The sequence below is a fragment of the Saccopteryx bilineata genome, chromosome 6 (genome assembly GCF_036850765.1).
Source record: "Saccopteryx bilineata isolate mSacBil1 chromosome 6, mSacBil1_pri_phased_curated, whole genome shotgun sequence".
Taxonomy (NCBI): domain Eukaryota; kingdom Metazoa; phylum Chordata; class Mammalia; order Chiroptera; family Emballonuridae; genus Saccopteryx; species Saccopteryx bilineata.
The window spans coordinates 81,699,707-81,725,511 of record NC_089495.1 but is presented as its reverse complement, the minus strand read 5'-3'; the positions used below and the strand labels follow the sequence as shown (position 1 = coordinate 81,725,511).

The following is a 25,805-nucleotide window of genomic DNA, read 5'->3' as shown; positions in this document are numbered from 1 at the left end:
TGTACATTCCAGCCATGAGGGATTTCTCTCCACTTCTGAAGATGTCAAACTCTTGAAACTGCAAACTTTCATTTGTTGTACTTCTTGTCTGAAATATACCACCACAACCACTCTGCCATTCTAATAATGTGCTAAAAACTAATGTCTAATAATTTTTTAGGTTTCAGCTAGGAAAAAAAAAAGGCAGCAAGCATCAAACACTTCTCCCATGCTTCCCTATTTCTCTAGACTAGACTGGGTTGGCTCCCAAGCCTTTGTTCTGATTGCACTTGCAATGTCTTTTTGTAACAACCATTTACTCATAAATATTTGGCTTACTATTTATTTTCACAAATTAACTTGGCAGCTCTGTGAGATGGGGGTCACATTCATAATGTTCATCATGATCACAAACTCTTAGCAGAGACCCTATTACAAAACATGTGCAAAAGATGCAAATCATTGTTTATTATTATTATTATTATTATTATTAGTGATAGAGACAGAGAGAGGAACAGATAGGGACAGACAGGCAGGAGGGAGAGAGATGAGAAGCATCAATTCTTTGTTGCACCTTAGTAGTTCATTGATTGCTTTCTTACATGTGCATTGACCAGAGGGTTACAGTCGAACCAGTGACCCTTTGCTCAAGCCAGCAGCCTTGGGTTCAAGCCAACGATCATGGGGTCATGTTTATGATCCCACACTCAAACCATCAACCCCTTGCTCAAGCTGGATGAGCCCATTCAAGCTGGTGAGTTCAGAGTTTTAAAATTGGGTCCTCAGTATCCCAGGCCAATGCTCTAACCACTGCACCATCACCTGGTCAGGCAAGATGTGCATCATTATTGAATGCATACTAATGTGAATATAAGAAGAAAGAAGAGGAGAGGAGAGGACTATGTTCTGAATTTTCATATCTACAGAAAACTGTACCTATAGTTTATAAGTTCCATGAAATAGCAAACTGTATTCCAGTTATCACAGTGCTGAAGAGGAAGAACCCAATAAATATTTACATAGTCCTTTATAAGGCATAATACAAACATGTAAATAATTTCAAAAAAATCTCACTGTGTATTATATATCATATGCTATTGTATGATATTGTATACAATAAATTACAATTTTTTCCTATGATGCATTTTTTCTTTTACATTTTCATTTTTTTGCCTCAATACCTTTCAGAAAAAGAGAACATAATTTTAAGATACCATTTTAATGCCTATTTAGAAATAATACAAGTTAATAAGGTGTGGAAAATATTCCGTAAATGTTAAAAACACAATAGAAATACAAGGGATTACTTTGAAAAGTTCCTAGTTATTTTTTAAACATCCTGAGGAATTGGGTTTCTATGTGTTTTTGTTTCACCAAGAAAAAAATAGGTTTATGAGGTATAGTTTTTGGTTTTATTTATTTATTTTTTTTTGTATTTTTCCAAAGCCAGAAACGGGGAGACAGTCAGACAGACTCCCACATGCGCCCAACCGGGATCCACCTGGCTCGCCCACCAGGGGGTGATGCTCTGCCCATCCGGGGCGTCGCTCTGTTGTGACCAGAGCCACTCTAGCGCCTGAGGCAGAGGCCACAGAGCCATCCTTAGCACCTGGGCCATCTTTGCTCCAGTGGAGCCTTGGCTGCGGGAGGGGAAGAGAGAGACAGAGAGGAAGGAGAGGGGGAAGGGTGGAAAAGCAGATGGGCGCTTCTCCTGTGTGCCCTGGCCGGGAATCGAACCCGGGACTCCTGCATGCCAGGCCGACGCTCTACCACTGTGCCAACTGGCCAGGGCCGAGGTATATATTTTTTTGTTTTGTTTTTTTGTATTTTTCTGAAGCTGGAAATGGGGAGAGACAGTCAGACAGACTCCCGCATGCGCCCTACTGGGATCCACCCAGCACGCCCACCAGAGGGCGACGCTCTGCCCACCAGGGGGCAATGCTCTGCCCCTCCGGGGCATCGCTCCGCTGCGATCAGAGCCACTTTAGCGCCTGGGGCAGAGGCCAAGGAGCCATCCCCAGTGCCTGGGCCATCTCCGCTCCAATGGAGCCTCGCTGCGGGAGGGGAAGAGAGAGACAGAGAGGAAGGAGAAGGGGAGGGGTGGAGAAGCAGATGGGCACTTCTCCTGTGTGCCCTGGCCAGGAATCGAACCCGGGACTTCTGCACGCCAGGCCGATGCTCTACCACTGAGCCAACCAGCCAAGGTCGAGGTATAGTTTTAAGAATTAGATTTTTATCTAAATTTATGAAATATATTTAATATCCAATTATTATAGAGCTAAAGATATGGTAAGAATTCTTAAAAGTTCCTTTAAGTATTTTTGTTTTTACATTTCTGATTTAATGGGGAAGTCTTTTTAAACCCCTTGTATTATAATATACATCAAAGCATCTACTTTATTGGATAAGTGTATCAACAACTAAATTTTTAGTATTAATCAATTTTGAAACAAAAAGACATTCATAATTCCTAAGAAAGTGTATTTTTAAAGAACTTCTTCAATCTTAAAAGACTACTGTTTAAGACTTAAGAAATTCAGATTCTGGGAAACAGTTTAATTAATTAGATTCCACATTTTCATATTCTTTTAAGCTACAGTGACTATTAAATTCAAGAGTTTTAAAACTTCAAATTAGTCATGAACTTTTGTTCTGTAATAGTATAGTCATGTTTATATGAATATTAATTTACAGTTTATTTTTTAGTCCTACTCTTAAGCTGACCAGATTCAATCATGTTTTTATTTACTTTTAAAATGGTCATGTGCATACAATACAATACACAGATGATGTATTTCATGATTATATACTAGAAAACTTTATAAGTTTATTAACCAATGTCACCCTGATAAATTCAAGTAAAACTAACTAAATAAATAGCAGTTACATAAAAAATATGTGCAGATTTACAAACAGAATTGATTTTGTCTGAGAATTCATTTTGTAGAATACAATGTTCTTTAAAAACAAATGCCACTCACTCACCTGTGTGTGAAGTATATGACTGTTTGGCCACTGTGTTGCGCACTTAAGACGAGTGCATAATGGTACTGAATTTGAACAGTGGTTGAAAAAAAAAGTCACTCATTTCCTCTTAAAATTTGATAAACATATATAAAACTGTTGCCCATTTATGATATCTGAGACTTGAATGACTATTTATTAAAAGTCACTAGTAATCAGAGTATTTACTTTTACAAGTAAAATGAACATATTATAATGTTACAATAAACTTTGCACACTTCTTTCTACTCCAGAAAATGACAAATTATGTTCCATAGTACATGTTATTTGAGATATTGACTACTTGTATAAGGACAACCTAAATACAAGTTAATTTTTATTTTCTTTGCTTGAAAAATTTCTTTGACATTTTGATATAATTTCTAACAACTTTTCAGTCAGACTTTTATCTTTTCTGTTTAACCACTTTTTCAAAAATGGTTTTAAACCAATATATCTTTCTGACATGTTCTCTGAAAGCAGCAATTTTCAACCTTTGTTATCTCATGGAATTCATAAATTAATTACTAAAATTTTGCAACACCACAAAAATATACTGTACTTTTTGCCATTTTGAATGAAAAAAAAGTATAATTTTGATTCATTCCCACTGGATTGCTATTATTGTGTAGTTTGTTGTCATTTTTTAATTTGCAAATTGAAGAGAAAAGATGTCATTGCTCTTGACTAAATCGTCAGGTATTGCATGTTTTAAAAATTGTTGTGGTGCATCAGTGTGCCTGCTGTGGCCAGTGGCTGAAAAATGCTGGTCTAAAGCAAGAGCTCATATTAAGGAGAAAGGAATGGAGGAGACAGAGGCAGGAAGGGAAAGAAAGGAAAAGGAAGAGAAAGTAATGCCATTTTCCTAGGTTTTAAAGCAACACATTATTTACACGTTTTAAACTCAAAGTTCTGCTTTTATATGTTAATACACTTAGGCTCATTTAATGTGATAATTACTAGAAATCAATATCCCAGTAAACAGGATATTTAAACAATTTTTTTTGTTTTTAAAAAATTAAACTAGATAAAATCATCTAATAGCTACAAGACAAAAATAAGAATGCATCATTTTCTTTTGACAATGTTTTTTATTTATATAAATTATTAGCTACAATTTAGAATTTTCTCTCACAATGGTTGAAGTAAGTTTTCTTGCTTTTTTTCTAATTATCTCATAACAACGCTCCTTTAGTAGAGTTTGAATAGGTAATTGCATTCTGTTATTACCAATTGCATCTTATACATGAGCATGTAATATATTATGGATAATTAGATCATTTAGTAGATACAAGCATATGACATATTATTTGTCTATATACTTGTTCAAGAAAATTAAGACCTACTTAAGAATGGCTAGAGAGGAAAATTATTGATAGAGATTTAGAGATTGCTTTTTCCTATCTAGAAATGTAAAAACAAAATCTTCAAGTTGTATGAGTTCAATTTTTTCCCGTTTATTAACAAAATTGTACAGATTTCTGATGCACAATTCTACAACACATCATCTGTGCACTGTATTCTGCATTCACTGCCATAAGTCAAGTCTCTGTCCATCACCATAAATCCCTCTCCTCCACCTGCTCCAAGCCTCTTCCGCTTGGCAATCACCCGCATTGTTATCTGTGTCCATAAGTTTTTATTCTCTATCTTATTTTTTTTAATCTTTTTGTTCAATCCTTTTACCAGCCCTCACCCAGTACTGCCAGTGACAGCTTTCAGCTCACTGTCTTTGAGTTTGTCTATTTCTTTAGTTAATTCATTTTGTTCATTAGATTCTACATATGAGTGAAATCATATGGTAGTTGTCTTTTTCTACTGGCTTGTTTCTTTTTTTTTTAAATTTTTATTTATTCATTTTTAGAGAGGAGAAAGAGAGATAGAGAGGAGAGAGAGACAGAGAAAGAGAAGAGGGGAGGAGCTGGAAGCATCAATTCCCATATGTGCCTTGACCAGGCAAGCCCAGGGTTTTGAAACGGTGACCTCAGCATTTCCAGGCCAATGCTTTATCCACTGCGCCATCACAGGTCAGGCTCTACTGGCTTGTTTCAATTAGCATAATGCTGTCAAGGTCCATCCATGTCTCAAAGGTAAGATTTCCCTCTTTTTATGGCCAACTAGAAGTTCATTGTGTAAATGTACCACAATATTTTCATTCCTCATCTACTGATAGATACTTGGGCTGTTTCCAAATCTTGGCTATTGTAAATAACACTGTTATGAACATAGGGGTACACATATTCTTTTTAATTAGTGTTTTGGTATTCTCCCAGACTGTGGTGTTTAATTTTTAAACAAATCATTCACTTTCTTTTGAAGGCCAAATTTGTTAAAAATAATTAAATTTTTAAATAATAACTGCTTATTTTTTACACTCATTTATAATTATTTATTTATCTGACTGGCTTCTGTATGAAATTCTCAACTCTTCACAAGCAGAAAGTCTGTTCATAATATTACTTTCATCAAACAAGTACTTGGTACATTACATTTCCTTTACTTAGAATAAAAATATAAGCCCTGGCCAGCTGGCTCAGTGGTAGAGCATCAGTCCAGCTGGTGGATGTTCTGGATTTGATTTTCAGTCAGGGCACACAGAAGAAACAACCATCTGCTTCTCTAATCCTCCCCCTTCTCTCTATCTCTTCCTCTCCTGCAGCCATAGCTCAATTGGTGTGAGCGAGTTGGCCTCAAGCACTGATGGCTGGCTCCATGGCCTCTGTCTCAGTCACTAAAAAATCAAAACAAAACAAAAAAAACAACAAAAAAAGATTCTGTTGTTGAGAAATAGAGCAATAGCCTCAGATGGGCAGAACATCGCCCCCTAGTGGGCTTGCTGGGTGGATCCCAGTTGGGTGCATGCAGAAATTTGTCTTTCTGCCTCCCTTCCTCTCACTAAAAAAATGGAAGGAAGGAAGGAAGGAAGGAAGGAAGGAAGGAAGGAAGGAAGGAAGGAAGGAAGGAAGGGAGGGAGGGAGGGAGGGAGGGAGGGAGGGAGGGAGGGAGGGAGGGAGGGAGGGAGGGAGGAAGGAAGGGAGGGAAAGAAAGAAGGAAGGAAGGAAGGAAGGAAGGAAGGAAGGAAGGAAGGAAGGAAGGAAGGAAGGAAGGAAGGAAGGAGAAAGAAAGAAATTATAATTCTCAATATACCCCAAAATAGTGTGTTCTAAGTGCTTTAAATCTCCCTTTTTGTTTCATATGAAATCTTGTATAAAATGCATAAGAGATAAAGAATTCAAAGATGGGTAAGAAGCAAAGTCAGCGACAACAGACTGAAAATAAGAGGTGATCTTTTAACTGTTCCCTTAATATTAACTCGTAATAGATAAAACTGAGTTTATGTGATGTGTGTTGATAGTATATATTCCAATGTTAAAATTGTGTCACGGTATGATACAGGGCATGTATTATATGTAGATTTAAAATTATATACCTTTGTTGTTATCCATTCCTCCTACAGCATACAGAGTTCCAACTGTAGATTTTCTAGGTTTAGTTCTTGGACTCTGCATTAAAGTTCGTCTTTCTGGCAATAGGTGATATTTCATTGCTTCCAGAATCAACTTTTGACATTCCAGATCATTCTTAAATAACGCATGGTTTTCTAGATCAGCCAATATCTGTAAATAACACACAATCACTGTTAATGTTTTATAGAAATGAGCATATGACATTAGTAGTTAAAATGAGAAGCTCAATGTTTATATTACCCTTTTATTTAAAGGCACAAAAAATGCAATCAGAAATAATTGTATTGACAAGAAATATAAGTAAACTGGTTGCTTCTAAGAGAAACAGAATGGACATTGTTTTAAATTCAGTATTACTTATTGCCATTTTACTACACAGAGTATAAAGGAACTTATAGAGATCTCTAGTTACATTTTTTTTCTCTTATGAAAGCTATTTATGCATCAAATATAACTGTTTATGTTAGCCATAAATATGTCAGATGGAGAAAATTAAAGTGTAACCATAAACAAATTAAGTCATAACAAACTTTCATAAATACAGTGTGGGGCTAAAGTAGGTTTACAGTTGTTCCTATAAAAATAATACAATAGTTAATAAATAATAATACAAGAATAAACTGTGTTTCACGTACTCACAACTATGAGGCTCCTTTTGCCAACCTTGTGTTTATATACTTACTTTAAGATGTTTCAGGTCTAGTTTAAATGATTTTCAGATTAGAAAAAAGTCAGTAAAATGAAAACAAGTTAAAGAAATAATTTCCAATAGTGAAACTCAAATTTTGTTTTTCAAACTTCCAACAGCTGAGGGAAAAATAGAGTAAGAGTAGCAGCATAAACAGTGCGTCTCTCTTGGCTGCACCAAGTTTTCATCTCCACAGATTCTTCTGTGTACATTTCTTTGAACACATCTATAGTATGCTCTATTTCCTCTTCCTGTGTGGCTCTTTATATTCTCTTTTTCTCTTGATCTTTTCAGTATCACATTCTCTTTCTTAATGAATCAGTGTGTCATTTTGAGTGACAGTTAAACTGTCACAGAGATTTAGAAAATGAATAAGTAATTAGTGAAGAAAATTTAACATTGGCTCACTGACCTTTTCTCCTACATTGGCAATGTTTATTGAGTGAGTAAATTAATATAGGCTGGCAGCATGTAATTAATTTGTTTTAATGCTATAATCTTAAACTTAATTAAGTATATTTATTTAGCCATTGTAATACATAAATTAGAGTTGAGGGTCCCAGAAAGAATAGTAAAATCACGTAAGGTGTGATCGCAAAATCGTAAAAGATAAACAGAATAACTCTGAGGCTTAATGTGAGTATAATGCATTAGAGTTACCAGATTCTTTGGAATTTGGAATGGAAGATGTTTAATTATGTCAGGCTATGTTTCCTTTCTTGTTAACTAAACCTTCCTATTCACTTTTTTTCTAAACACTAAATAAGAAAAAAAAAATAGAGAAAGGTGAAGGCATTAAGCCCTCCCCCCTCCAATAAAAAATAACCTCTTAGAGACAACATTATGGTGATTACCAGAGGGAAAGAGGAAAATGAAATGGGGAGAGATAGAAGAGGGTAAGTTAGAGATAAATGGTGATAGAAATATATTTGACTTGGGGTGGTGAACCCACAATAGACTATACAGATGAGGTATTATAGAACTATTACACATGGGATGCAAATATAATTCTTTTTAATTATTCCTTGATTTTAGAGAGAGAGAAAAGGAGAGAGAAAGAGAGGCAGAAACATCTGTTGCTGTATGGGCCCTGCCTGGGGATTCAACCAGCAGCTCCTGTGTATCAGTATCATGCTCTAACCAACAAAGCTACCTGGCCAAGGCAACACCTATATACTTTTATCACAATATCACCCCAATAAATTTAATAAAAATGTTAGTAAAACTTTTTGAAAAAATATACAGAAAAATAGTATGGAATAAAGTAAAGGCTCTCCAGTGGAATATTTTTTTAAATGATTACTATTTAATTTTTTAAGTTATTTTTAACCAGCAAAAAAGAATATCTATTTCTAACAAGAACCCAGTGATCTTTATAAATTAAAAATAAAACTGAGAGTTTTTATATGATTCTTCAGCATTTTCATATCTAAATAAGTTTTTTCCTCTATCTAAGCCCTTTTTTTCATTAAAAAGTAGAGTAGTTAGCTTCTAATAATGGTGACAAATTTATATATGTCTGAGGTTGGCTCCCATCAATCCCTTTTTTTCTTCTCTCTTTATTTTTCAGTTTCTATGGGAAAATTTGGGATTAGTTGATCATAAAATAAACAAACAAAAAACCCTGTTTGTTTATTAGAAGGACACTCTAGAAATATTTTATCTAGATAAATGATTAACAAATTCTAAATTTAAAAAAATATTCTAAAATGTGCATTTGATTTCTATGTTTTTTTTTCTTGGAAAACTATAATTCACAATTAAAATGTTTAACTGGGAGTTTGGGTAATGGCTCAGGTTTTAGATAAATAGATTCATTACATAGATGTAAATATCATTAAATTTTGACATATGAATACAGGGGTCACTTACATTAATAAAATTTCTTATACTATTTTTGGTATTTAGATAACTTTAACTGTTTAAAGTTGATTAGTTTTAGCTTAAAATGAACTTTATGCTTTCTTGATTTTATTGGCACACAGAAATAATTGTAGCACAATATTTTAATAAATAGATTTAATTTCTAATCATTATGATTACATTTTTTGATTTTTCAATTACAGTTGACATACAGTATATTAGTTTTAAGTGCACATCCCAGTGATTAGACATTATATAACTTACTAATTGATCATCATGATAACTCTCCCATCCACATATTAACTAACCTGACCCTGCTTAGCTTCTGAGATCAGACAAGATTGAGTGCGTTCAGGGTGGTATGGCCAGACCATCACAATAAATCTCTTATTCATCTGACACAGTATATAGTTTTTAGCATATTATTGACTATATTCACCACATCCTCATGACTACTTTAACAACTAAACTTTAGAAAATTTGTACATTAGCTGTATGAATAGAGTAAACAATATTAACTTAATAAATACTTTCAGGATGCCAAAATACAAAATCATTTAAATGAAAATTTAATAAAATATACTTTCATAACGGTTCAGTTCTGTGACTTCTTTTAGTTATACAAAAAACAAAAACAAAACAAAAACAAAACAAAAGGAAAACTTATTGTATTGTATTGGTTTACATTACAATTTTTTATTTCCTTACACAATTTAAGATAATAAAGTAATATTAAATTGATTGATTAATATATCTTAAATAATTTTTTGATTTATAAATAAGAAAAGTTACAAACATTGATCACTAAACTATTTCTAAATTTTTCTAGTTTTATATTTTACATAAGTAGAAAGGATACAGATAAGTAGATTATACAACATGTTTTAAATGTTAGTTTATATTCTAAAACTTGTCAAAGTGAAATAAAATGTGTTTTCTTGTACAAAAATTAGACAAGTTTTCTGTTTCTAGTTGATTTGTTTCTTAAGGAAAATGTTATAGTTTAGAATTTTATAACATGATATATATATACATTGATAATAAAACTAAAGTTAAAATCGCTAATTTTATCACATATTTAAGTAGCTAAAAATTTATATATTTTAAAATACATATATGCAAAGATACATAAAGTTTACTTAAAATTTTTTATACTTAATAAGTAATTTTAAAAAAATGTAAGGAGTTCTGCAAAAATAGAGTATCAAAGGGCAGTGAGCTCTAAGTACCTTGGTTTTTGATGATTTCAAGTAAAGGAAAATTAACTGCTCCATGTCTATAAAAATATGAATAATGAAAAAAATATTATAGTTATATTTCAAAGTATGAAATGAAAATAAATAAGATTAAAATGTGTGTTATTTTTATAAAATGGCCACAGTATTAAATACATAAATAATACATTTCATTTTATTAATCACTTAATTTTCAAAATTATTAACTTTGTCATATTAATCATTTGATAAACTTCTATATTTTAAAAGAATAAGATTGTTATTATGTGTTTTCAAATTCTTATTTGTAATTATGCCCTGCTTATGAGATATATATATATATATATATATTTTTTTTTTTTTACAGAGACAGAGAGTCAGAGAGAGGGATAGATAGGGACAGACAGACAAGAATGGAGAGAGATGAGAAGGATCAATCATCAGTTTTTCATTGTGACACCTTAGTTGTTCATTGATTGCTTTCTCAGATGTGCTTTGATTGTGGGCCTTCAGCAGAATGAATAACCCCTTGCTCAAACTGGCGACCTTGGGTCCAAGCTGGTGAGCTTTGCTCAAACCAAATGAGCCCGCACTCAAGCTGGCGACCTCAGGGTCTCGAACCTGGGTTATCCGCATCCCAGTCCAATGCTCTATCCACTGTGCCACCTCCTGGTCAGGCTGCTTAGGATATTTTAACTTGTCTCTATTTCATCTCTCTTACATTTCTAGTATTACTGTTTCATACCAAAGTAAGGCACAACTTCAGAGAAAATGGTTAAGCTGGCTTTTAAATTTGAAATCTTTTCGATTTTCTGTAATAATCCAAGATTAATATAAATGTCCTCTCCCTTATAAAATAAAAGTTATGTTTTTAAATTTTTTAAAGTTTTAATGAAACCTGAACTATTGTGTCAGCATTTTGCTTGTCAAACTTAGAAAAAGCATCAATATGTTTCAATAATTTTATACTACCTAGAAATATACTTGTTTATTGTAGAAATATTTGCATAATAGTTGTCTAAACATTGTATTTTGTTCTTAAGATAGTACATACCAATAAGCTATGCAATCAAGAATAATCATGGTATAATTCACATATAAACACAAACCTTATGTTTCTCAATATTTTCACTGTTAGTACAATATTTAAACTTAGTTCTTAAGCTTAGAATAATTTACTACCACCTTATAAATTAATTGTATATTAAACTTGAAGATTTCAGTCTACAAACCAGTATGTTTCAGAATGATTTGTAGTCTAGAAGATATGTTTTGTTAGAAATAAAATATCTTGAGACTCAATATGAATAGTAACAGAAGGTATATTAACAATTAAAATTACATACAATTCTAAGAGGTTGATTTTTGAAAGTCACTTTGAAAATCTGTTCTCATTTTAACCTTAGTAAGTTTTTGTTGTGACTATATAATGACCAGTGAGTTACAGGGTAAAACTGTAGCTGCAAGAAACTTGTATGAAAACACTGTATCTGATATTTAGTATTGACTAATATCTAAAATCTAGAACCCTCAACAGTACCAGTGTTATAGCATTCAAATTGGCAGAAACATCATGCACTTTTGACTAGAATAAATATATTCTTTTCAGTTGGGTGCATTAAAACCATTTCTTTTCATACGTTGTTCTTAAAAATCATTGGTTTTATCACTAACTTTGTTTTGATTTAAAAAAATAAAAAGATGCAATTATAAAAACAATAGTTCTTAGAAATGACCATTTTATTTCTTATTAAAAAACAAATGAGTTAATTGATCATTTTTGAGAAACTGAACCACATACTTAAAATAGGCGCATGTTTATTATCAACATGAAAATACTGATAAGGGTTTAACCTTGTGTGTTTACACATAGACACACCTCAAACTTTAGTTTTTCAAGAATATTTAGATGAATTTATTTCATCTGTTTGCAATAAGTTAAAAATTATGACTGAAACTATTGCTTCCTAAAAATGGCATGTATTAATTAATCATTTAGCTAGATTGTGCATTGTTTTTTCAATCTAAATAAGAAAATAAAATTAATTTTTGTATCATTCAAAATACTATGTCTTTTCTGTCTAATTTACCTTAACATGTAATGATTCTCTGCACTAATTTGCATTTATAGGTACTCACCTAACATTGTAAATAACTCTTTTCTTATTAGGAGCAAATGGAATCTAATGAATGTTTTATATTTTCTAAACAACTTATTGTTATTACATAAAAGGCATATAACTAATTTTATATAAAAGTTAGAAATACTTGCATAATAAAATTAACATAATTAAACTTCTCAATATATCATAAAATAATGTTATTATGCAAATATTACAGCAACACACTCCCATAAATTAAAAAAAATCTATATTACATCTATTTCTTATGTAAGAGTAATAATGCATGAATAAAAAATCTGTACAAGGCATAGGAAACACATCTATACCTTCCATCTGGTCACGGAAACCATTGGAAAATGGAATGCAATAGCAAATAAACACTTTAAGAAAGATAAATTTAAACTTACTCTGTACCAAAAAATTACCTCTTCTAACACTATCTTTGGGCTATCAAAGGTATAAAAACAATCTCACATTTACATGAATGTGACAAAATTCTATATACTCCATATTATTGCATAATATTTCAGTTTTGTTTTGCTACTGGGTGTTATTCTAAAAAAACCCAACTTACAGAATTTAAATCTACAAAACACTATCAGAAGTGACAGTCCTCAGAGAACAAGTGCCAGTTTTATACACATTCTTTCAAATTTTCTGCTTGGCAAAATGAGTAAGATGAATGATAAAATATTATATGTAATAAGCTGCATGAAAAATGATTTTATATTTAAATGTCTTTTAAATAGGTCTGATACCAATACAATATTTTCAAGTATTTTTATTAAAAAGTTTTTAAACATTTCACATGGAAACAATGATGAAATGATTACACTTAATGCAAAATAGACTGCTTAATAGTGTAAGGTGCTGGTGAAAGGAGAAAGTTGTCGTCAACAAACTTTGTAGTAACACTGTAAATGGTGAGGGAGGTCATAGGTAAGGCTGTCTCACTTCATAATGGAAAACATAAACTATCTAACAAATAGAAAAGTTTTATGTGTATGTACTGCATTTCAGATTTATTTTCAAAGACAGAGAGAAGAAAATGGACAAGTGAATAGAAAATTTGGCAATGTAAGTTAGTTGGTTTACCAGTCCTTACAGAATTTCTCATTATTATTTGAGTTTCTGCTGTGACTGGACAGTGTAACCTTGCACAAAGAGAAAATAGCTCAACTGTATCCAGACTATCAGTCCGCAGCCTAAAAGAAACTCATCAATATGAGTAGAGAGATCCTCACATTACACTTAAAGTCCCATTAAGATTATTTAAAAATGATTTTGGCAAATGATAGAATCATAGATTTAAAAGACTGGAATATTTTCTTGTCCTTTATACTGTAATAATTAATATTCTGCCTAAATTATTTGAAGATATTATTTTTATATTTAAATAAATAAGAAAAGTAGATATAATAGAACTTTCTGTATTCTTTTAGTGTTATCATTTTAAAAAGGAAAGCACAAATCACTGAGGAGCTAAAGCTTATATCAGGTACAGATGAATAATTCTTGCTCAAGCGTTTGTAAAAGCAAGAAGAAACCATCTATGAAATAAGGAGCAGGTTCATTAAGTTTATTCCGAATACAAAATATTTGATTGCCTTCAGATGAAAAGTAATTGGCTAAGTTGGCAGTACAAAGGAAAAAAATGATATAACCAAAAGAAGTAGAGCTTATAAAAATAACTCAAATAATGGTTCTTATTAACAACAAATGAAATTGGTTTTATGCTGTTATAATGTATGATTAACTTTTATTTATTTAATATGCGGTGGCACAGTAGATAAAGCACCAACATGGAATGCTGAGGTTGCTGGTTCAAAACCCTGGGCTTGCCTAGTCAAGGCACATACGGGAGTTGATACTTCCAGCTCCTCTCCTCTTCTCTCTCTCTCTTTCTCTCTACTCTCTCTCTCTAAATATGAATAAATAAAATCTAAGAAAATTAAAAAATACATGGGTTTGCAGTTTCATACGTATTTTGATAGCTTAGAATTCCTAAAACTGAAATATTTGACCCTCTACCTAGCTTGAACATGACCTCATACTGAAAAATTTCATTGCATTATAAGTAGGCTCTGGACTTTATATTCATCCATCCATCCATCCATCCATCCATCCATCCATCCATTCATCCATTCATTCATCCATTCATTGATTCCTTCAGAAAATATCTGGTCAGCAGAAATTTTTGCCAGTTGCTAAATCAGGTCCAGATACCAGCAATCTCTCTCACCACTTATTTATTCTGCTCAAACCTCTTCAATAAATTGTGCTGAGAAAATTGGAAAGCCAGATGCAAAAGAACAAAACTAGACTACAGTTTGACCTTATGCATAAAAATTAATTAAAAATGGATCATTCCTAAATATAAGATCTAAAACAATAAATTAAAGAAAAGAAAGCATATATACTAAATTTATGGATTTTGACATTAGAGAACATTTTGTCAATTTGACCCCCCAAAAAAGGGAAGTAAAGATAAAAATAAATGAAAGGAATTATACCAAACTTTAAAACTCTTACATAGCGAAGGAAACTGACAACAAAAAGGCAGCCAACCAAACAAGAATGATATTCGCAAGCAACAGCTCCAACAAGAAGTTAATATCCAAATACATAAAGAACTCATAAAATTCAATACCAAACAAACAATCCAATTTAAAAAATGGGGAAGAGATCTGAACCGACACTTCTCCTATGAAGACATACAAACAGCCAACAAATATATACGAAGATGCTAATCTTCACCAGCTATCAGGGACATGCAAATCAAAACTACAATGAGATACCACCTCACGCCTGTTATATTTGCTGTTAACAACAAGACAGGTGGTAACAAGTGTTGGAGAGGTTGAGGAGAAAAAAGAAACCACTTATTCACTGTTTTGGGATATGTAAACTCTTACAGCCACAATGAAAAACAGAATGGCATTTCCTCAAAACCTTTAGAATAATTACAATATAGCCCAGCAATCCCTCTACTTGAAAAATTTGAGCATATTCGTTTGCAAAGACATATACAACCCTAGGTTCACTGCAACATTATCACAGTTGTCAAGACATGGAGACAACCAAAGTATCCACCAATAAGGATTAGGTAAAGAAAATGCAGTACACATATACAATGAAATACTACTCAGCCACAGAAAAAATGAAATACTGCCATTTGCAATAACATGAATGGACCTTGAAAATATTATGCTAAGTGAAATATGTCAGTCCAAAAAAGCTAAGAACTATATGATTTTACTCACATGTGAGATATAAAACTGAAAGCAACAAATGAACAACAACAACAAAAAAACCCCAAAACTCATAAACATAGACAACTGCATGGTAGTTACCAGAGGGAAGGAGTAGAGAGGCGACCTGGAATAATGGGGCCCAAATATATGATGACAGAAGGTGGTTCAACTCTGGGTAATGGGCACACAACACAATATACAGATTATGTGCCATGGAGACATACATCTGAAACTGACATGTTCCTGTTAACTAATATCACCCCATTAATTTTAATAAAATAGATTTAATTTATTCTACTCAAGCTTACCCTCCTCTCACCCCTTAGAAATTTTCATTAATATATTTATATCCAGGCTATATTCAAAACCATGCATTATATTCTCATTGTTTACAAGTCATTGTTCAACATCTTCAGACCAGCACGCCAACAATTCTAAAATGTAATTCCATAGTAACTATTCAGTCACTTTCAACAATACCCTAATGTACATTATTCTGTATTTTGTAATTTAGCTCTTCTGATATCTCTTATCTGAACAATTCATGCCTTCTTTAAAAAAAATATCTGTGTAATATCTGTAATGCCTTTTCCCTTTGGGGCTTTTATTAAAATATGACCCATGTTTTAAAGTACAGTTTAAGTTCTTTTACTTCATTGAGGACTTAACTAATTGTTCAGGTCATAGTCGACACAATTTCCTTTTATTAGTTATGTCAGACTTTAATAATTGTTATCTATGTAGTTATTTAAAGGTATATTAGTCATGCTAAGTCATAAATTTATAAGAAATCAGAAGAAACGTCTGGTAACTCTTGGGTACTATTTACAAGGTATAGGAACTGCTCTTATATAAGTGATTGATCATTTACAATAATTATACTATCTATTAATTTATTTTTAAATAAAATGTTCAGTATTGAAGTCTAAAAATATATAATGCATAAGCAAAAAATATATTCAATATCATTTCAAACTACTTGCATAAATGAATCATCTTCAGAAATATTTATAGTATTTCAGAAATATCTTTGCTTAACAACCAACCAAATATCTATATTTTTAAATAATTTATCCCGTATCCAGCTGATGGCATGTTTATTTCCAGTCATAGTCAAGAGCAAAATTATATTAGACAAATAATTTGGAGTCTTGTACACTATTCTATTTTTTTCCTAAAAGCCACCTCAGTGATTGACATTCTTATTTACTGTTTTGAATCATTAAGAAAGATTAATAATTTGAAATCTTGTAAGTGGTACAAACAATTATAAACAGATACAGACTATTTCCACATAGTGCCCTAAAACATAAACATTTGAAATTTATTATCTGGCTGTCTTCTTTTATTTATTTATTTATTTATTTATTTATTTATTTATTTATTTTGTATTTTTCTGAAGCTGGAAACCAGGAGGCAGTCAGACAGACTCCCACATGTGCCTGACTGGGATCCACCTGGCATGCTCACCAGGGGCAATGCTCTGCCCATCTGGGGCACCACTCTGTTGTAACCAGAGCCATTCTAGCTCCTGAGGCAGAGTCCACAGAGCCATCCTCAGCGCCTGGGCCAACTTTGCTCCAATGTAGCCTTGGCTGCAGGAGAGGAAGAGAGAGACAGAGAGGAAGGAGAGGGGGAGGGGTGGAGAAGCAGATGGGCACTTCTCCAGTGTGCCCTGGCCGGGAATCAAACCCAGAACTTCTGCACACCAGGCCAACACTCTACCACTGAGCCAAATGGCCAGGGCCTATCTGGCTGTCTTATTTTAATTCCTAGGGTTACTATTAAAAATATTTTCTAATGCAACTTAATACCCTTACTTCATGTTAATTTTGCACTGTATTTGCAGACCAACCTTCTAATTTGACATGGCCATTCTATTTTCTATCACCCGCATGAATGATCTCTTACATATTTAATATCATTTTTAAATCTTCAAACTCTCTAAATATTAGTTACTCAACTTGTTTTACCTGTGTTTTCAACAGACTTTTAAAAGTTTGTCTTTTCATATATAAATAAATCCCCTTGGGACTTAGACTTTGACCTGTGATTTCTTTAATTTGTGATTTAGTACTATATTGCTTATACTTAGTAGTCACCAATGGAAAAAATAAACTTTTTATCTTGCTTTTATGGTTAAATATGTAGCAGTTTCATTTCTGAATATTAACTATTGATTGAAATTTTAAAGGTGAAATCTGGAGAAGTGAATCTTCATAAAATTCTAGTATTTATAATCTTATCTTATAAGATAATAACTGGAAAAGACCATGTTCAAATGCGTACAGGTTCATCACAGAGACCACTACTTGTGTTTATTCTTCTTTTAGGTAATTCACAGATGCATTTCTGATTAGGAAACACAGATCATAGTGATTGGTAAGTTATCTTAGCCATCTCAGTGAGGAATCAGATGTAGACTCTAGTTGAGAAGACTGTAAATCACATTTTTTCCTTTCCTTTTTTTTATGAGAGGAGGAGAGACAGAGAGACAGAATCCTGCATGCACACTGACCAGGATCCACACAGCAACCCTGTCCGGGGCCAATGCCCAAAGCAACTGAGCTATCCTCAGCTCCCAGGCTGATGCTCAAATCTATCCAGCCACTGTCTGGGAGACAGAAAGAGAAAGAGAAGGGGTAGAGGGAGGAGGAGAGAAGCCAGTGGTCATTTCCTATGTGTGCTCTGACTCGGGATGGTACTCAGGACATCCACACACTGGGCCAACACTTTTTCCACTGAGCCATGCGTCTGGGACCTCACATACTTGTGCTTTTTAGGGTCCTCCTGATGAGACTTTCGACAGAAAAATTTGTTTACTCTGTAGCAATGATCTAATTGAAGGCATTCCTGGCTTTTGGTTGTGTGTAGTAACAACTTTCAAATTATAAAACATGAAACACGTTTGTGTTATAGCCTGCATGACAGAAATATCTGTTTTAAGAGATATTACACCTGAGAACATTACCATAGTGTTTGGGAAATATTAGTGATACTTCAATAAAATTTATCTTTTCCTAGAATAAAATTATTAACAGACATTTGTACTTGTCTTGCTGTTTACTTTTTATAAACTCCCCTTTCCTTTCTAAAGATGCATAGCCTGCTCCTTCTATGTGCCTCATAACTATTTTAAATTTTCCCTGGTGTGGATACTTTCTGAAATCATAATTTACTATAACTTTCTAACTTATTTTGCAGAACTCACATATCTGTTAGTTATCAAAACTCAAAATATCAATATCCTAAAGAAAACAAAACTTAAACACATCTAATTATTATTGTTGAAAAGTTGTAATAATGCCTTATAGAATAATTATATATCTTTTTAAATTTTATTTAAAAAATTAACTTTAACAGGGTCACATTGATCAATAAGAAGACATACAGTAGGTTTCAGGTAAATATTTCAATAGCATTTGAACTGTTGATTCTGTTGACTACCCATCATATTTCAATACTGGCTCTTATTACCTAAAATTAATTAACTATATTATTGCCAATGAAGTACTCAAATCATAATCTAAATTCAAATCATCTTGTGATAAGCAAAGTACTCTTGAAAGAATAAAATTTAATTTTTAAATTCAGTGTGATCCTGCATTTCTGTGTGTTTTCTTAACAAAACATTTCTCTGGGTTAGGAGGTAATGCCCACATAATAACCATAGCTCACAAGTGCAATAGATTAAGTGTTAGGGTCATTTTCAAGTATACCTTGAGGAGGTCATATCTGTAAGTGGCCTAGACACTATGTTCAGGAGTAACTACCTGAAGCTCTAAAGAGAATCTGGTGTTACAGAGAGACAGAAAATTCTTCCTTGGCTTCATCATACTTTAGCTCAGATATTAATTCTGAGGGTAAAAAGCAAATAATGCCCCTGGAAGTTCTTTGACAAATCAGCAGGAAAGCAGTTGAACAGACTGCATTCATTACTATTTGGAAAACTGGATTCTCCAATTTCAACAATAATGTGAACCTAACTTTACATTTTTGTTATGCTTTAACCTTATCTCAATTATCTTTAAATAAAAGCCTTTTAATTTCTCTCAGTAATTATAAGGTATCAGTCAGTATTTTACTTTCCTCATTTCACTAAGAGAAGATGGAAATAGAATTTTAATCACTGCATATTTTCAGATTTCCAGTTTTCTTTAGATTTACTCTGATCAAAGCCCAACATACCTCTTTTGATCATCATCAGTGAAGTAAGTTCCTGTGAAAACATCAAGGTGGATGCATCTTGCAAGTCAATAAGGGATTAAAATAATTCTCCCAAGTGATGTTAATTCCACGGGGCATATACTCTTCTGTACAGTTTTTAAAGTTTGGATAAGAAATGAGGTGTTCAAATATCTTGACTGAACAAACTTCAGGGTTAAAAGAAAACATAAGTGTATTAATCTTACTACTAAGGACCTTGAAATGCCAGACAATTTGGGGGTAGGCAAAAGTAATGTATCATCCCTAACTTAAATAATTTATAATATAATTTACATTATAATGGAGTATATAATTATTATTGTCTAGTACTTACAGTTAAGTAGAGAATATTAAGCTGTGTAGAGAGGCCTAATAACATCTACAACAGCACTGTTTTTAGTTGGTTGGCTTTTTCAAAACAGGAATCAAACTAACTCTTATGTTCAAGAAAAGAGAATTTATTATTTACAACAACATGTTTAGACCTTGAGGGCATTATGCTAAGTGAAATAAGACAGAAAACAACAAATAACAAATAATTTTGCTTATATGTGGAATCTTAAAATACCCTGAACTCATACATACAAAGAACAGATTGATAATTGCCAGAAACAAGAGGTACGGATGGGTGACCAAAACTGGTGAAAGTGAGTAAAAGGTACAAACTTCCAATTATAAAATAATTAAGTCCCTAGGATATAATGTACAGTCTAGTGACCATAGTTAATGATACTGTATTTGTATATTTGAAAGCAGAGAGTCCATTAAAAACCAGAAGACAGTGCATAAAAAATGAACATTTCCACTATTGTAAAAATATAAGAATTTCCTTTTAACAGATACCACATTGGGGTGAAAGAAGATTGTTTAAAAGATCCCCTTGAGAGGGAAGACACAGCTCTAACAAGAACTTGGATATTTCAGTTTCCTGAATAGTCATATTTGTGAACCGTATTTTTTCTACTTTTGTTATATTTTCTAAGTATTAGGTAGAAATATGAATAAAATAAATATTTCTAACATTTAGGAAAGTGCATTTAATTAATTGATGCAATAGATATTTATTATGTTTATACTATTTTAGAGGTACTGTACTAGAAACATAATCATAACTATATTTTCTAACTCAAATATGTCATAATTCACTAAGAAAAGGAGATGTAGCTATATGAATATAACTACAATGTTCTATTAGTAAAAATAACTACTAATAGAGAGATGGGAAAATTGCTCTCAGAAACAGAAAACATACTTAGCTATGGGAGACAGGCTGTAAGCTGACAAAACCTTACAGCCTAAGGCTTAGTTTAAGTCTAAGCTCTTCTCCAGCCTTCTAATACTAAGATCTTCCACACACCCTTTTAAGACTAAGATCTTCTCAAAACCTTTCTAATACTAAGATCTTCCACACACCCTTATAATATTAAGATCTTCTCAACACCCTTCTCAAAACTAAGCTTTTCCTCTCACCCTTGACTGTTGCATGACATGGGGTGGTACACTCTTATGAGGAATCCCATTTATGCCTCAGATAAGTAACTTTGTATCAGAGACTTCCTTATTTGTATATTGGCTTAAAAGTTTTAATTGTCTATACTTTATAAAAAAGCAAGACTGGGGGCTCTCTCTCTCTGATGTTGCCATCAGCAGTGCAGAGGCCTCCCAATCCCGTCCTCTTTTCTAGGTGAGTTTATTTTCTTAATTCTGCACCATTCTTCCTCAGGACCTGGAATTACTAGCTGCGCTGGTTTACAGAATTTAGCCAAGTGTTATATTTTAGAAAATACAACAGGGGATTTCTCTTAACCTGAAGCAATAAAGATAAATACCTGCTTGCCAGTCAGGGAGAGAAGTAAAGAATATTTCAAGAAGCTCCTACATCCAGAGAAATGAAAGGAATTCTAGTAGACTGTAAAGTAATAATATTTATCAAAACTCCAAGGAACAGGAAGTAAAAGCAAAAATAAGTGAACAAGACTATATCAAACTAAGAAGCTTCTGCACAGCAAAAGAAACTGACAATAAAATAAAAACCAACTAAATGGGAAAAGACATTTGCAAACAACAGCTCTGACAAGGGGTTAATATCCATAGTATTATATATGAAGAACTCATACAACTCAAACAAACTTATACAACATCAACCAAACAAACAATCAAATTAAAAAAAAAATAAGCAAAGTACCTGAACAGGCACTTCTCCAAAGAATATATATACAAATGGCCAACAGTTATAAGAAAAATACTCAACTTCACTAGCTATTAAGAAAACACAAATCAAAACTACAGTAAGGTACTCCTTCACACCTGTTATAATGGCTGTTACTAATAAGACAAGTTGTTACTAATAATAACAAGTTGTGGAGAAAAAGGAACCTTCATTCAAAACTAGTAGGAATGTAAACTGGTAGAGTCATTATGGAAAACAGTATGGAGTTGGTAAAAAATATAGAATACAGTTACATATGACCCAGTATCCTCTCTTCTGGATCTCTACCCAAAAAAGTTGAAAACACTTATTTGCAGAGACATATGCACCCCTATGTTTATCGCAACACTATTCACATTGCAACCAGAGTGTTCTCTGATATACGATTAGATAAAGAAGATGTGATACATATATAAAATGTAATAGTACTCAGCCATAGCAGAAAATGAAATGCTGCCACTTGCAACATGGTATGATGCTAAGCAAAATAAGTCAGAAAAAGTTAAGAACCATATCATTTTATTCATATGTGGGCTATAAAACTGAAAGCAACAAATGAACAAATAAGAAAAACAAAATTTCATAGACACAGACAATAGTATAGTGGTTATCAGAGGTAAGGGTTGGAAGAATAGTCAGAGTAAAGGAAGTTAAATATATGGTGAGGAAAGATGATTTGACTTTGGGTGATGGGCACACAATTCAATATGCAGATCATGTATCATAGAAATATACACTTGAAACCTATATAAATTTATTAACCAATGTCACCTCAATAAATTTAATAAAAAGAAAAAATAAATTAAAATTGAAAAATATACCTTACTTAGTGAAAGTATTCTTTATAAAACCATTCTCTCTTTTATCTCTACTTCAATCTTCACTAATTTATCCATTCATCCAACTTTCCATCATATGTATAAAGTCATATTACCATATAACCCCAATTTCCTTATAGAAAATTCTTTTTTTTCTCTCTCATTCAATACATGAAATCTACTGGACTATACTTCAATTTGACCTTCAAAATATATTTAAAATGCATGTACTACTACAGCCCTAGAATAAGCTAGCATCATCATCACCTAGATTAATTAGGAGGTGATTGTAACACCTTCTAACTAATACATGTGCTTCCAAACTTCCTTCTTACGTAGTATTGATTCTTTCATTTGCCTCCCCATTACTTGTACTATTCTCTGTCGTGCTAAGTGCATCGTGAGACTGAACCTTCTGGCACTGCATCCTCTGGCTCCTTTTCTGACTTGTTCTTGGCTGGAACCAACCATCGGAATTTATAAGTAGAAAGTCATAGAGTTCAAATAAAGATAATATATTCCTTCCCTAGTCTCTGTGTAATGAGGTTGTAATGGTGTGTTTTTATGACTATAGTTCAAATAGGGACACCAATCTTTCTTGACTATGTAATAAGTGTTTCTCCATTATCCTCTTAGTTCAGTGTCTCTGAGTCTTCAACATCATTTGCTTAACACTGACCACATGTTTATAAGTGGTGCCATTAACATCTCTTCATATGAACTATTTTATTCTTTGAAGAATTTTATCTCCTGATGATTCTTGCACTAATATATAGTTTATTTTTCACACATCAACTAGAACAATGTTTTTAAGAAATAGTTATTCTCTTTCCCTGGCCAGATAGTTAAATAGGTTGGAGCATCATCCTGAAGTACAGAGGTAGCTGGTACAATCCCTGGTCAGTGCTCATACAGGAACAGGTCTGTGTCCCTGTTTCTCCCTCTCTCCTTTCCTCTCTCACAAAAATCAATAAATTAAAAAAATAAAATAAAAAATATGTAGTTACTCTCTACTTTTGAATACATTGGAATATTTTTAATATCTTGGGACTATAACACCAGAAATAAAACAGAAAATCTCATTCTAATTTCATGTCTTGACCTATATCTAACTAGAGTGTTACTAGCTCTGATTCAGTCAGTCATTGTTCATTCACTCAATTACTTGCTTGAGATCCAAAACAATCTAATCATTTTTGAAGTAATTTAATACATTTATATGTGAGATATAAACTTGAAAAATTAATGAGAGGTTCAGACACTATAAATAGCTTAAAAATATGATGCGAAGTGTGTATCAATAAAAATATTGATTATGTTTTTATTAGTAACTTGCAGAATGTAACATTGTCTTTTGAAAAACTTTCTGATTAAGCACATTACCTCTACTTCCATACCATGAACCTCATACTCGATATGCAAACACTTGATGCCCATTCTCCATTAAAAACTCAACTTGACATTGACTTTTTCTGGGAGGCTCTTACTTGACCACTCATACCAATTTTCAAAGATGAATGACCCTCCTCAATTTTCCCTTAGCATCCCCATTTTACACTCCATTACTAATTATTTATTTAGAGATATGTGTTTACTAGCCTAAAATAGTATAAATTCCTTGATATTTTTTTATTTTAATTTTTGTGACAGAGAGAGGGACATATAGGGACAGACAGACGTGAAAGGAGAGAGATGAGAAACATTCATTCTTTCTTGCAACACCTTAGTTGTTTATTGATTGCTTTCTTATATGTGCCTTGACCAGGGGGCAACAGCAGACTAAGTGACCCCTTGCTCAAGGGAGTGACCTTGGACTCAAGCTGGTGAGCTTTGCACAAACCAGATGAGCCTGCACTCAAGCTGACGACCTCGAGGTTTCAAATCTGGGTCCTCCGCATCCCAGACTGATATTCTATCCACTGCACCCCCACCTGGTCAGGCTCCTTAAGATCTTAACTCTAACATCTAACACACATTAGTCATCTAATAACTCTCTTTTTCAATATAAATAATTTTTGAAAACAGTTGTCGATCAATATTTTTGCAGCTATATATTTTAAACAGATTACTCCAAATTTTATTAGTCTTTTATCTTCTGGGTATCTATTGTTCTCAAGCCAGTAAATATATTCAAAAAAGTCACAAGTTTTTATGTAAAGCTATGATTTATATCTTGGGAAAAATATAAAATATAAATGTGTATGACTTTAACAGTAATGAATGCAGAAAGCAATTAAAATTTTGTGTTCTGAAATGATATTATTTTGGTATATTATACAGAAATTTAAAAGTTTCCATTTTTTAGCATGTATACATGTATGCATACATTTATGTGCAAATGCATATAAACAAATGCATGTATGAATATATGTGTCTAACATTTATACTACTCTAAAAATACTTTTGTCTAATATTTTGATTTAGTATTAATATATTATGACAGCTGAGTACTTTGATAGCACAGTATAGCATGTTATATGATTCTTCAGAGAAGAATATAAGTGAAACTATTTCTGCTTGCTTTGACTTTGATAGTCTTTATTTACTCAAAAAGATCTCATTTTCTTTTGTCTGTATAAAAATCCCCAGAATAACAGACAAATGCCACAAAAATAGTGCTATTGTTTTAGGAAAATAATTTTTCCAGAAATAAAATTGACTCATGATGACACTGTTTCACAATTCTGTCCTTTGAGACAAATCTAAATATAAACAATAGTATTGTTCACTGCAAATATTTTTATTTACATCATAACAGATACAATAGGTAAATTGAGCTCTTCAGCATATCATCAATAACTAACTGATAATCTGATAATTGTTTATCGTACAGAAGACATAAGAAAATTTAAAAAAGGTTCTTATCTCAAGTAATAAGAGAATAGCAGCCTAAAGAAACCTTTAAAATATTAGTAAGAAAGTATTTTTATTGATTATGAAGTCTAGGTGAGTGCAAAATATACAAACAATGTCTTGAGAGA

The 25,805-nt window shown here is 32.5% G+C and overlaps 1 protein-coding gene across 1 annotated transcript in view; it reads right to left on the bottom strand.

Annotated features, from left to right (window-relative positions):
• The window catches only part of KLHL1 (kelch like family member 1), a 446,827-nt gene that overhangs the window by 98,465 nt on the left and 322,557 nt on the right, over positions 1-25,805 (bottom strand). Inside the window, exon 6 of the mRNA XM_066235267.1 lies at positions 6,413-6,599. Within this exon, the coding sequence (XP_066091364.1) occupies positions 6,413-6,599 (187 nt within the window). The remainder of the gene's footprint in view (positions 1-6,412; positions 6,600-25,805) is intronic.